The 13747-nt window shown below is 60.2% G+C and overlaps 3 protein-coding genes across 3 annotated transcripts; 2 read left to right on the top strand and 1 right to left on the bottom strand.

Annotated features, from left to right (window-relative positions):
- Nucleotides 1-52: 52 nt before the first annotated feature.
- Nucleotides 53-1309, top strand: NDUFA2 (NADH:ubiquinone oxidoreductase subunit A2; the record flags this gene model as incomplete). The annotated part of the gene is made up of 3 exons (XM_079542588.1): nt 53-156; nt 233-339; nt 1218-1309. 3 exons carry the CDS (start codon nt 53-55, stop codon nt 1307-1309), a joined length of 303 nt encoding a protein of 100 aa, XP_079398714.1.
- Nucleotides 1310-1708: 399 nt separating this feature from the next.
- TMCO6 (transmembrane and coiled-coil domains 6) lies at nt 1709-7710 on the bottom strand (the record flags this gene model as incomplete). Its single annotated transcript, XM_079542222.1, has 12 exons — nt 1709-1882; nt 2363-2530; nt 3057-3151; nt 3623-3797; nt 3886-3997; nt 4487-4603; nt 5128-5213; nt 5805-5909; nt 6735-6918; nt 6994-7103; nt 7421-7542; nt 7632-7710. The coding sequence occupies 12 exons, from the start codon at nt 7708-7710 to the stop codon at nt 1709-1711; spliced, it is 1527 nt and encodes a 508-aa protein (XP_079398348.1).
- A 1586-nt stretch (nt 7711-9296) lies between these two features.
- CD14 (CD14 molecule) lies at nt 9297-10733 on the top strand (the record flags this gene model as incomplete). The annotated part of the gene is made up of 1 exon (XM_079542221.1): nt 9297-10733. The coding sequence occupies one exon, from the start codon at nt 9297-9299 to the stop codon at nt 10731-10733; it is 1437 nt and encodes a 478-aa protein (XP_079398347.1).
- Nucleotides 10734-13747: the final 3014 nt, after the last annotated feature.

Below are 13747 nucleotides of genomic sequence, written 5' to 3'. Positions count from 1 at the left end.
GACAGCCGGTGCCACGCCCCCCGGCCCCGGCAGAGAGAGAGCGGCGCGCAAGATGGCGGCGGCGGTCGTGAGGGGCATCGGGGGCGGTTTGGGCCGCAGCCTGCGGGAGCTTCGTGTCCATCTGTGCCAGCGCTCGGCCGGCAGCCGCGGCGCCAGGTGAGCCCGGGGCCGGCTGCGGGGGAGGGCAGGGGGCTGCGGTACGCGGCTCTGACGGCCCGCCCGACCTTGTCAGGGAGTTCATCGAGCAGCACTACGTGACGCTGAAGCAGGCGAACCCCGACTTCCCCATCCTCATCCGCGAGTGTTCCGGCGTGCAGCCCCGGCTGTGGGCGCGGTACGGTGAGTAGAGCGCTCTGCGGCGAGAGCTGGGCTCGGGGCTTGGGCGGCGAGAAGCTCCGTACTGCTGCGAGCTGCGTTTGTGCTCTGCGTGCTCAGCCAGCGCCACGAAGGGAGTGGGAAGGCTGTTCTGTAAGGGCTTTGCTTTTGTCCCGAAGCCACCGGCATCAGATAAATGTCCTTCCCGACCCCCAGCTCAGGCTGCCCGGCCCAGCTTGGCACGGGGCAGCTCCGGGAACGGGGCACTCACAGCCCTCTGAGAAAGGGATTTCTTTCACGCGTCTGACCTCAATCTCCCCCCTTTTAAAGCCATTCCCCCTTGTCCTGTTGCTTTCAGAAAGTGTAAAAAAGTCGGTCTCCATCTTGTTTATAAGTTCCCTTTAGTTCCCTTTAAGTACTGGAAGGCTGTGATGAGGTTCCCCCCACGTGTATTAACCTTTTAAACAGGAGACCCCTCATGCCAGCACCTGCAGGTCTCTTCTTTGTGATTTGCAGGAAGATACAGCCCTCAATAGGGGCTACTATAGGAGCAGTGAGTTTTTCAGCAGTTTTACTGAGGGGTTTGTGAGGATCTTTACGTGAGCCAAAAGCAACCAGGCTGATTACTATGGGACATCATAGTGGCCTCTGCTCAGCTGCAGTGCCATAAGTTTAAAGAGGTGAGCAAACGTGGTAGGGTACTTTGGTTTCTCCAAAGGAATGGCTGAGCAGTGGGATCGAGGAAGGTGGAAAAAGTAACTAGGGCACAGGAGGGCATCTGGGGAGTGCTGGGGGGTGGTGATGCTGACCTGAGATGTGATGTTGGCCCTGGGAAACCCCAAGCAGGGCCTTGGTTCACTCTTCCAGCAGAAAAAAGGCCTAACCCTCCCTCTTTTCTGCAGAGTTTGGCAAGGAGAAAAGCGTGTCGCTGCATAACCTCAGTGTGGATGAAGTAGCCAAGGCCTTGGAGAACATTGTGAAAGGCAAGGTGTGAAGACAGCCAGCAAACGTACTGAATGCTTTACTTGTGATTTTTAATGTAAAATGTGTATCCTTAACTTAATCACATAAATGTATGTGCTTCTCCTGAGCATCACGTGTTGGGTTTAAAACTGCAGCAGTAAATCCAGCAGCATTTGTACATCCCCCTCTGCAACAACAGGAGCCTTTCTGTACTGGTTACAGCTCAGCTCTGCCTCTGCCCCACGTAGCAGGGAGGCACAGGGCATCCTGGCACTGCTTACACCATGACAGGGACACCAGGACCAGCATTCCTATACAGCCAGCACTGCTGCTCGCAGATGGTCTGACTGCCCAACAGCCCTCAGGCAGTGGTGTGGGAGAGCAGGGCACAGAGTGAACGGTCTATTCTTCCTCAGAGCAGGAGAGCAGGTTATGTCAGCTGGGAGAAGGTGGACAATGCAGTGGATGAAGAACTAAATGCAGGGGCACCCAGGGGCTGCAGGGCCATTTCCAGCAGCACTCGCACCCGCTCCTGGAGTTCTGGGGTGCTCTGGTGCTGCTCAAGGGTCTGGTGCCCTCCTTGTTTGACAAAGTCAGCAGCAACCTATGTGAGGAGGGAGAAGTAAGAGCAGGCTGGCTGCTGCTCCAGGCTGAGGTGCCTGCAGCCCACCCAGTCAGTTCTGGGCTTGGATTCCCCTTGTTCACAGGGGTCACGATTGAAGGGATTTGCCAGACACACGAGTCCAGAGCCAGGTAAATCTATCCATTCTGATCACTGGTCTGAGTGCACAAAGCTTGAAGTAAGGGCAACTGAAGGAAAACAGTGCCTTCCCACATCATAGCACTGACTTATAAAGGGAGCAGATAACCTCCACAGAAAAATTATCAACAAAAAGGAGCCCCTCCAGAGACAAGAGAAGGGCTTCCAACTGACAAAAGTAGTTCCCACTTCAGATGCGTATTTGGGTCTCAGGAGTGTGGGGAGAGAGAAGGAACAACTGAAAATACTTCTGTTTAAATCTTAATGCTCACCCACTGCCCTAAGATCCTGTGCTGCGTTGTGGGGCATGAGCCCCAGGCCTACCTGCGGCCAGTGCAGGAAGAGGAGGTGCAGCAGCTCCAGGCACTGCCCCACCACCTCGGGGTCGGGTACCACGAGAACGTGCAGCAGCAGGGGAAGGGCAGCCTGCTGGTGCAGCTGCTGGCAGTAGGCTGGGCCCTTCTCTGCTATGTTGCACAGCACAGTCAGGACCTGCATGGAGAAGCCATGAGAGTGAACAAGGAGTGCTCTGCAAAGAAATCCTTGTCTCTTCCCCACAAGTTCTCCCAGGTGGCTTTTAAATGCTCTTCAAAAGCTTTTCCCACCCCCTGAGGCACTGCTTATCTGCATGTCCTGCTTTCTCTCAGCAAGATCCCTCTGGAACAGTCACTACCACTCCACCCCTTAGGAGAGCATCCCTTCAGACCCTTCCCTTCAGCTTTACAGTTTTCCAAAAGACGGTGGCCCACCCCAAGTGCTGACAGGCATGGCCCCAAGTCAGCATCTGTCCTGGATCCTCAGGATTAGGACCAGGCAGGGGATCCCTCTGCCAGGACAAAACTGACAAGGCAGAATTGACTTTGGAGGACACAGACGTGGCATTACCAGCACATCAGACTTTCTACCGAGTTGTTAACACTGTCCCAAGCCAACTTCAACCTTGAGCAGTACGCGCACACGACTCGTTTGTGAAAGTTCAGAGCTTCCCATAGATGTGGGGCACAAAGCAAGGCCTTACCAACGTGCTCACTGTCTGGGAATGCGGCAGGAGCTGCAGCAGGGCTGGGAGCAAGTCCATAGAGAGCAGAGCAGAGCAGAAGAAGGGTTCATCCGCTACAATGGGCACAGAATAGATGCATTAATAAAATCGAGGCCTCAATGCAGGAGGGACAGACTCGGTATGTGCTGACTGCTCTTGGCATGTGCTGACTGCTCTTGGCAAGTGCGAGGCGCGCTCACAGCACAGGACAGACCAGCTTAGACACACCAAGCGCCAGCAGACAGATTCTCACTGCATCTTACCAAACTCAAAACCTATCCTGGGAACTCAGACAAGGGGGAAATGTGCATGAGGGGAAGAGCCTGGCTAATTCGGTAGTATTACACCTTACGGGCTGTTACACCTTAGAAAGGAGCACTTTTCCATCCCCAAAGCACTCCGTCCGTGTGATGTGAGACAGCACCTGGCGGTCCCTCAGAGTCTGGCGGTGTCACCATGCAACGACCTCCATGCCTGCAGTCAGTCAGGGCAGATCCTGGCAGCAGCAGCTCAAGCTCTGCTTACAGCCTCACTGAAACGCTCACCTGTGAGGTTGTTCAGAAGCCAGAGACTCTCCGGTATGAGGAACGGGTGCTGCTGCAGGTAGCAATGCATGATGATGAACAGGGCCACAAGCAGGCGCTCGTCCTGGGGCTGGGCTTCACGACCCGTCTCCTCCGCGAGCAGATTGCCGAGGCACCGCAGAACCGGGCAGATGAGCTTTGACGGCGTGACAGACACTGCCTTTCAGTCAGCCCACATCCCCGAAGCAACGAGAAGAAAGGCCAGCATCCCGCCTGTGTCTTACCAGCTCCAGGCCCTCAGAATCGCTTGGGGAGATTTCAGAAGCGATGTCACACAGGAGCGAGGTAAGAGCAGGCACGGCCCCCAGCGACATCAGCTCCACGTTGGCTGTATGGCTGTGAAGGAAAACATCATCTACGTATGTCAGAAACAACAGCCCTGCTCCTTTTCCAACTACCCACACTGTCCTTTCCCTTCACTGGGGCAGAGACGGCTGGCAGTAGTCAGGCTGGATGGGTGGTGCTGAACCAACCATGGCAGCTCGAGGAGTTCTTGGGGAGAGAAGGACACAAACCCACATGTGGGGAGGCAATCAAGGGGTTTTCAGAGCGCTAGGAATAGCCCTGAGTTTATAATCTGTTACCACCCTGTACATGAAATCATAAATCCTGCAAACAGCACGTGTGCTAAGAGATAGATGTTGGGAACGCCCAGGATGGGAGAGAAAATGCTTTCCAAAGGGAAAGGAGTGAGGGGAGGCAATCCAGGATCCCAATCCACAACCATGGGCTCCACGCAGGCTTGTGCTTCAGCCAGCACAGCCTTTGTTCTTCTGTGCTTAGCTGCCCCCAGGGAACTCAACTTGAGGATAAAAAAGCATTTACCTACAAACAATGTAGTGGAGGCACCATGCAAACTCTACTGCGGCTCCTGTCCCACACTTGAGGCCAGAGCAAACCAGTCGAAGCATGTGCTGGGGGAGAACAGAGTCCAGAACCAAGCTGGAATGAGAACAGCAGAGTTAATGGAGGCACCGGCCGGAGCACCAACAGGACAGATAACTGATGGGGACAGATCAGCCATAACATCTGGGCAGCTCCAAAAACACTCCTGGAAGAGGCTCTTGAACAAGGGCTACAACCTCAGCATCACCAAGGCACGATGCAAGGCTCCCCTGTCAGTGGCAGGGTCTGGGGGCACTCAAACACCTTGGCTGCAGTCACATTTTTGGCACTGGGGGCTGTCAGAGCTGATCTTTTCCAAAGAAAAACAGCCAGAATTTCCCCGCTGGCCTACCCCGTTCAACAGTGTCCTTTAGTGAAATACCAGAGCTATCCACTCAGATTAAGTTGGGGGAAAAGAGTCACGCCTGGCACCCTGATCTGCAAAACAGCCTTCAGAGCTCAGAGACTGCTCTGAATTATTAACATCACTGGGATGGGAAATGCATCATCGTCCCTGGCACGCAAATACCACACAGGGCCCCAGGGCAAATGCTGGTGCAGGGTACGAAGCTCAGACTCACGGAATGATCTCTGCAGGGGCTTCCTTGGCTTGGAGGAGCTGTGACAAGACGTAACCCAGACCTTCCAGCACAGCCTCGTGCGGGGACTGCGACCAAACAGAACACAGGTGACACCCACAGCAGAGCCAGGAAGCCCAAGGCACCAGCTGCATGCCACCGAAAGGGCAACGCTTTCATGTGACACAGCCTTCCACAGGAGCAGACTGGGAGTGGTAACGCCAGCTCAGGCCTCACACGAACAGGGTGCACCTAAGCTGAGCTGTTGTGTCCCCCCCACATTCACAGGGGCTGCAGTTGTAGGGATTCAGGAGCCAAACACGGCAGCAGCGCTGCTCTGCACGCTTAGATCTGCAAGTGGCAGCCCTGCTCACTGCGCTGGCCTAAACCTGCCGGGCCCAAACTGCACCGAGGGAAGAAGCCTCCAGCATTAGAGAATATCTGAAGGCCGTGGTGATGATGGACACAAGATGTTCATCTGGAGAGGGGCACCAGGTGGTAACCTGAGCCCCCAAAGAGCAGTGCAGGGAGCCCAGGAGAGACCTCCACACACAAGAGCACAGCCCTGTGCAGAAGGGTCTCTACTTATCTGCAAGGAGGGCTGGTAATTCAGACAGTGTCTGAAAGGCCTAAGAAAAGGTCTCTATGGGGAAGGGCATGGGAAGAGCTACTTGACGCACCTGGATGCAGGATGCCAGCACTGGAATAATGCCCTGAGGCAGAAGCTTCTTCCTCACAACTTCGCTCTCCACTACCAGGTTGCCCAGTGTGTACAAACACAGCTCCTGAAACACCCAAGAGCAGGTCATCCCATCCATGCAAGCCTGGCCACCCTCCACCTGAGCAGGACTGGCTCCAGGGGGGCAAACACGGAGGGGTATCGCTGGCCTCTCCCAGCTACCCCCATTCCCAGCAGAGCTCAGCCTTCCCCTCCAGTGCCGTGGTCTCTGCAGGGATCTCCCAGTGCTGCTTCACTGTCCACCTCCAGCCACAGCTTCTGTGGGCACTGCCAGGCCCAGAGAGCATCAGGGGCCTGGCCACATGCCTGCTGTTGGTAGTCAGAGACCCACAGCCCCCCAGTTCCACAAACAGCCTGTAGCTGCAGGGGGCTCACAGGGCTACACAAAGGAACTGACTGCAAATGAGGCAAAGCTGCTGGGTGCTTTTGTTCCCCTGAGCTTGGGTTATACCTAAGCACTGCCCCACACCAGCGCAGGTGATCACCAGTGGTGATGCCAGTGAGGCTGAGGCAGGACAAAGGGTTACAGGGCAGGCCAGGAGTGCTGGGCCAGGTTTGTCTGGCCTAGGGGCAGCTTGGGAACATTTACCATCAGCTTGCAGCTACCTGGAAGGCATAAACATGATGGAAACAAAGTTTTTGGGACAGGGGTCTCCACACTCGTGTGTTCCAAGACTGGGCCAGGCAAAGCCACGGCTGGGCCAGCACTGCGGACAGTCCTGCTCCACGGAGAAGGTTGGAACAGAGACTTCCAGAGAGTCCCTTTTAACCAACGCCTCCATATGAGCCACAGCAGGCTCCAGCTGGCCAAAACAGGTCCTCCCAGAGGCCTACTGGGAGCCAGAGAGGGCAATGCGAGCCTGGACCTTACCATGAGCTCGACGCTGTGTCCCGAGAGGTAGGTGAGGAGGTAGGAGGTGACGGGGACGCACGCCTCAGCCACGGCAGCATCGCTGGAGTGGGACAGCTCGTGCAGGCAGCGGGCAGCCTCCAGCTGCACATCGGGCAGGCTGCAGGTGAACAGCCCGACCAGCGTCCGCACCGCTCCGTCCAGCCTGCGGGCACATCCCCAGCTGCTGCCGCCTGCGTGCGATGGGACGGGCGGCCCCGCAGGGCCGGGCTGCGCTCACCTGACAAACTCCTGCTGCGTCTCTTTGCTCTGCAGGGCCCGGCGGAGGCGTCTCAGCCACCCTCTCCGATCCTCAGAGCCCCTCTGCACGCCTCTGAGCAGCTCGGAGACCTGCCCACATCGGTGCGGCACCAGGGTTAAGATTCACCCCCGAAGGCAACGACGGCCGTGGGGCAGCCCCGGTGCCCGCAAAGAACCCCACCGGCTGCCAGAAGCACGAAAGTTGGAAAAGGCCACCGAAATCAGCGAATCCAGCCGCACCGCGCGCACCGCCCGCGTCCCGTACCCGACGCACCGCCCCGTGCGGCTGAGCCGCCGCATCACCACCCGTGCACAGAACTGACGGTTCCTAACACCCGACCCGACGCTGCCACAACGTGACGCCACCGCCCCTCGTCCTACCGCCCTTACGACCACCCCGCACTCACCTCGCCCTGCAGGACCGGGTCCAGCACGGCCCGCTCCGCGCCATCCTGCCCGCGCTCCGCCTCGTCCTCCCGCAGGAGCCGCTTGCTGACCAGCTGCTGCTCCCGCCGGGCCTTGCGGAGCGCTGCGTGCAGAGCGGCGCGGTCTGACCCCGCAGCTCCGAGCCGGGGCGACCGCCGCATCCCCCCCCGCCCCCGCGGCCCCGTTCCCCACCTGCTTCCCGCTCCCGCCGCCGCGCCCGCAGCTCCTCCGCGCCGCCCCCGGGCCCGGCCCCGCGCCGCCGCCCCCACATGGCCGCGGGAGGAGCGGGGCGGGGCGCGGCGCCGCGTGACCGGATCCGGCGCTTCCCACCCCGCACCGCCGGGCGCTGCTGGCGGCGTCTGGGAGGGGTTGTCATGGAGTCACAGAACCGTTTGTGTTGGAAGGGACCCCCGAAGGCCGTGCAGTCCCAGCCCCCGCAGAGCACAGGGACACCCGCACCCATCCGTGCTCGCAGCCCATCCAGCCAGACCTTGGCTGCCTGCACGGACAGGGCGCCGCCGCCTCTCTGCGCCTCACCGCTTTGCTATGAGCGGGGAAGGGGCATCGCGGGATGGAAATGAAAGCAGCGCCGGGCTCCCGTGGAGCTGCGGGGAGATGAAGCTCGTCGAGCTTTCTCTCGGTGCGGCGGCCGTTCCCGTCCCGCGTGGGGTGCGGCACGCACACGGGGGCCCCGAGGTGCGCACGTCGGGGCAGCCCTCGGCGGAGGCACGCGAAGCAGAAGTGCTCGCCCGCTGCTTCCCATGGCACAGCGGTCCTGTCCCACTCAGGAAGCGGTCGGGACGGAGAGCCTCGCAGCACGGGCGGTGCTGTCTGCCTGCTGCGTCGAGCGGGCGGGAGGTGCCGCTAAAACAAAGCGGGGCAGGACGGAGGCTAAAAAGTGCCGGCGGGGTTGGGAGGCACCTGCGGTGCCGCTGCGCTGAGCTGGAGGCAGGGGAGCAGCGGGCGCGGAGCTTTTGGCACCGCTGTCGGATCTTGGCAGCAGCTGGAGGAAGCACGGCGGGGCGCGGAAAGCCGTGCCGGAGCTGCCCGGTGAGACACAGCGCGGCTCACCTGCGGTCGGGGGGGAGAGGTGGGCGCGGCCGGACGCGAAGACCCCCGCACGGTGGGCGCGGGGTGAGCTCCGACCCCTGGGATTTGTGAGGCTCGCGGTAAGGGCTGGGGCTGCGCCGGGCTGGGGCGGGCGGAGAGCTGGAGCGGAGCCCCCCCGGCTCCTTCACACCACCCTTTGGTGGAGCTGAGTCAGTGCGTACTTGGGAGCTCGGGAGTACTTTTGATTTCTGCCCCCGCTAAGAGCCTGCAGTTATTCGGGCAGCAGAGCGGTACGTGGTGCCGGCGGGGGTGTACAGACATCCTCAGAAATGATTTTCTGCTCTCCCCTTGGGGCTGGTAATGAATAAGATCCCTGGATCAGAAGGAAAATATGAGTGAGGCCCTCTTTTGCAATTTCCTGCCCCAGATTGCACGGAAACAAACAGAGCTGTGGCTGCCCCGTCCTTTGCTCAAACCGGCAGCTCTGGCTCTGCTGTGCATTGCTCAGCACCTCTCACTTCTCCAAATCCGTGATGTTTCCCAGCTGGTTGTGGGCAGCAGCCAGCGGCAGTGTGCCCCATCTCCAGCCCTGCTCCCGCTGAGATCTCCTTTTGGGCTCAGGGCAGTGCCACGCAGGAGCGGTGGCACAGGTGGAGCAGGCAGGGCGTCATGCCGCTGATTGCACCCACCGGCTGCAGGAGGGGAGGTGAGGGCAGCGTGGGCTCCATCAGGGCTGCTCTGCAGGACCCATTGGCCACGGTCCCATGGCCGCCCGCTCACCGCCGTCTCCTTCCCAGGCTGCTCGCCATGCGTGAGGCCGCTCTGCTGCTCCTGGTGCTGGGGCTGCAGCAGGCTGAGGGTCGGTGTGTCTTCAACCGCACGCAGGAGTACTGCCTGTGCTACAGGCTGACCGAGCAGAGCGCCGGGAGCGTCATCCAGTGCCTCGCCGCCTCCACCGTGGAGTTCCAGGGGGGAGACCTGGAGAAATACGCTGACTTCCCCATCAAGGACCTGGACGACTCCACCATTGACATGCTTGGCAGCCTGGAAATCAGGAAGATCGTTTTTTCGGACCTTCTGGTTCCCGAGGTCCTCCTGGCCCGCGTCCTGCGGTTCTTCTCCTACACTCGGGTGCAGGAGATGGCGTTCGAGAGCTGCAGCTTCGTGGGGAGGAGCAGCTGGGCGGACATGGCGGGCCGGGCCTTGCCTATCATGTCACTGCGCTTCCACAACGTGACGGCCGCCGCGCTGGAGGGCCGCGAGCAGGACCTGTCCCCGCTCAGCCGCTGGCTGGGAGCCCTGCAGGAGCTGTCGGTCACCGCCTCACACCTGGCCGTGCTGCCCTGCGCCGTGGGCCGGGCGCTGCGGGCCCTGCGCTCGCTGGACCTGGCGCATAACAGCCTGGGGGACGACGGCCTGGCGCCCGCCTTCTGCCGGGGGGCCTTCACGCAGCTGCAGGTGCTGAGCCTGCGGCACAACCACCTGACGTCGTACCACGCTGTGTGTGGCGGCGTGCGGCTGCTGGGCGAGCTGCGGCACCTGGATCTCAGCCACAACGCGCTCAGCGCCGGCACGCCTTCGTCCTCCTGCCAGTGGCCGGCGACCCTCCGCGTCCTTAACTTGTCCAACGCCGGCTTGGACGAAGTGCTCACACCTCTGCCCCCCGCTCTGGAGGTGCTGGACCTGAGCTCCAACCGCCTCCACGCTGCGGACATCTCCCTGCGCTCCCTGCAGGCGCTCCTCCTCGGCCGCAACGCTCTGCCGGCCGTGCCGTCCATCCGGGGCTGCCCCGCGCTGCACACCCTGCACCTGGACGACAACCTGATCGCGGAGCTGCCGCGGGACGAGGTGCAGCTGCTGGAGCGCCTGCGAGATGTGGCCGCGGCCGGGAACCCCTTCAACTGCACCTGCCATGGGGCCGGGGCCGTGCAGGCGCTGGCGGCCGCGGGGTGCCTGGGGCAGGGCTGGCCGCAGGGCTACGTGTGCCACGCGCCTGCCCGCTACCGGGGCGTGCTGCTGCGGGACGTGCCCGCCTCCCTGCTGCGCTGCAGCCCCGCCGCCGTGCTGGCTCCTGTCTGCACGGGCCTGGCGCTGCTCTGCGTGGCCGTGGCTGGCGGGCTGCTGTGGGCGCGGAGGGCACGGCCCAGGTGGTTGTGTGGCCGGGGGCCACGGGAGGATGCTGTGGAGCGGGACTGCACCCAGCGCTGTCCTGCAGCGGTGGTGGCTTTCCAACACGAGCTTTGAAAATCCTCTTAGAAGCATTAAGGTTGGAAAAGACCTCTTGAGATCGAGTCCAACGGCAACCTCACCATGCTACCCGAACGCTTACAGCGCTCCGCTAGGTCATGTCCCTGAGCACCACATGCAGATGGTTGTTGAACGCATTCAGAGATGGTGACTCAACCACCTCCCTGGGGAGCCTATTCCAGTGCTTAACAACCCTTTCTGTAAATAAGTTTGTCCTGATATCCAAGCTAAACCTCCCCTGGCACAACTTGAGGCCATTTCCCCTCGTCCTGTCACCTGCCACCAGCGAGAAGAGACCAACCCCGCTCTGCTGCAATCACCTTTCAGATATTGGAAGGGAGCAATAAGGTCTCCTCTCATCATCCTCTTCCCCAGACCAAACGGCCCCAGTTCTTTCAGTCTCTCTCACAGGCCACATTCTCCAATCCCTTCCCCAGCCTTGTTGCCCTACTTTGGACCTGCTCCAGCACCTCCATTCCTTTCTGTACTGAGGTGCCCAAAGCTGAACGCAGCACTGGAGGTGAGGCCTCACCAGTGCCGAGTGCAGGGCAGGATGACTTCCCTGGTCCTGCTCACCACTCCATTCCTGATCCAAGACAGGATGCCATTGGCCTTCTTGGCCACCTGGGCACACTGCTGGCTCATATTCAGCCCACTGTCCATCTGCACACCAAGGTCCCTTTCCATCAGGCAGCTTTCCAGCCACTCCTCCCCAAGTCTGTAGGGTTGCCTGGGGTTGTTGTGACCAAAGTGCAGGACCCGACACTTGGCCCTATTGAAACTGATACTGTTTACCTCGACCCAGTCTATCCAGGTCCCTCTGTAGTGCCTTTCTCCCCTCAGGCAGATCACACTCCCTCCAAACTTGGTGTAGTCCATGAACTTACTGAGGGTGCACGCAATCCCCCAATCAAGATGGTTAATAAAGATGTTAAACAGAAGCGGCCCCAGTACCGAGCCCTGGGGCACACCGCTCATGACTGGTTGCCAATTGGATTTAACTCCACTGACCACAACTCCTTGGGCCTGGCCATCCAGCCACTGTTTCACCCAGCACAGCGTGCGCCCATCCAGACCATGGGCAGCCAGCTTCCCCATGAGGATGCTGTGGGGGACAGTGTCAAAGGCTTTACTGAACTCCAGGTAGACCGCATCGACAGCCTCATCTTCATCCACTAAGCGGGGCACCTTGTCACAGAACAAAGTCAGGTTTGTCAAACAGGTTCTACCATTCATAAGCCTACGCTGACTGGGCCTGATCCCCTGTCTGACCTTTAACTGGTCCAGTACACTGGGTGTGTACTGGGTCCGTGTTTGCACCTTGGGGTTTGTTCTGGGAACTGGGAGCAGCACCTCCGCCCAGCAGAGCAGGAAGGGAAGTCCACATGTACTGGAATTCACTGACCCTTATCAGCACCTCTCTGCTCTTAGTAAACCCACAGGGCTGTTTCCCCATCTACACCCAATGGCTCACATCCCATCACTCCGGACTTTGGGGTTGGCTCAGGGACAGGAGCAGCTGTGTCACCTGGTCCTACAGGGAGTGGTGGCAGATAGAGGCATGTGTGCCTGCTCCCACCTTAGTGCCAAGGGCAGAGTCTGGGACCCCTCTCCTGCCCCCTCAGCCTGTATTGGCACTGAACAGAGCTCGCCAGCTCCGTCTGGGTGCTCTGGGTACAGTCGGTCTCCAGGAGGCATGAACCTGTGGGCTGTGGCTGCTTCTCGTCCCCAGATAACGTCCGAGGTGCCTCATCCCATGCCCGGCTGTGTGCACACGGCTGTGCCCGATCACCATCAATAATGCACAGGAACACGATCCCCATCCCTGCCCTGCGCTGGGTGCTGAGCCGTGGATGGTGAGGCGGTGAGCGGGGCACATTGCAGACGCCTTGGAGGGACTGTCCCCTGGTTTTGGGGTGGCTCACCTGGCTCCCAGTGGTGCTCGGGGCAGGAGCCGGATCGTGTCCCTGCTGCCATGCGTGTGTCCCCGCCAGCTGAGCAGGAGGTGTGCGTACGAGCAGCCGTGGGACTGCAACAGGCAGCAGGTGGGCTGGGAGCAGCAGCTGCGCTGGGGGTTGTTGCGGCGGTGGGGCGAGCGCTTCCTCCCCTTCACCCACGCGGTGGCTTTGGGCACTGTGGTCACTGTGAGAGGGCTCGGGGAAAATGGCCCCTCGAACCTGGGCCCCTGGCTGCGGGGGGTAAAACTGGGGCAGGTGGGGTGGCCCCTCTCCATGCTCGATGTTTTCAGGGCAGAGCTGGGCAGCTGGCAGTGGAGACCCCCTGCAGCTGCTTCTTGCAGAGAAGGAGATCCAGGTGAGAGCGGCAGGGGTGGGGACACTGAGGGGACAAAAGTTCCTGGGCCTCAGATGGGAGCAGGGAAGGATGGGAGTCTCACCCTTCCTCTGTGCCACACTAACTTTGCAGCCCAGTGTGCCCAGTCCTTCCTTTGTCCTGCACTGGTCATACTGGGGAAGCTGAATATCTTTACCTTCACTCCATCATGCCAGGAGAGCTGCCTGACTGTCGATGACATCTTTCACTTGGATGCAGGACAGGTACCACGGGCCCCACGTCCTTCTGCAGCCCTGTGCCCAGCCAGATGAGCCAGGGACACATGGCTGCCATCAGGCTCCTGTCTGAGCAGTGCTGGTGACCACTGCCGGCTCCTTGGGTGTGCTCAGGTCCTGGAGCTTGTCCTTCAAATGTCTCTGCTGCTGTTTCTCATCCCTCCCTGTTTCCTCTTGGTGTTGGGTTGTGGCTCCGTGCTGTGCCATGCTGTCTCTGCCATCCATCCTGTTCCATGCCATCTCACCTTTGCTGTGCCATCTGCTCCATGCCAGTGACCCCTGTGCTGGGCCATCTGCACTGTTCTGGTTGTTCCATACCACTCCTCCTCAGCTACATACATCTCTTCTACCAGGAGAAGGTCTTGGAATTGGCAAGACCCCAGCTGGCTCTGCTGCCCCTTGGCTACAGTGTGTCCCTGATGCTGTGGGACCCAAATGGCCCTG

The sequence above is a fragment of the Tetrao urogallus genome (genome assembly GCF_951394365.1).
Source record: "Tetrao urogallus genome assembly, chromosome: 14".
In the NCBI taxonomy this organism is placed as follows: Eukaryota; Metazoa; Chordata; class Aves; order Galliformes; family Phasianidae; genus Tetrao; species Tetrao urogallus.
The sequence above is the reverse complement of the archived record's forward strand: the minus strand, read 5'-3'. Positions and strand labels throughout refer to the sequence as shown.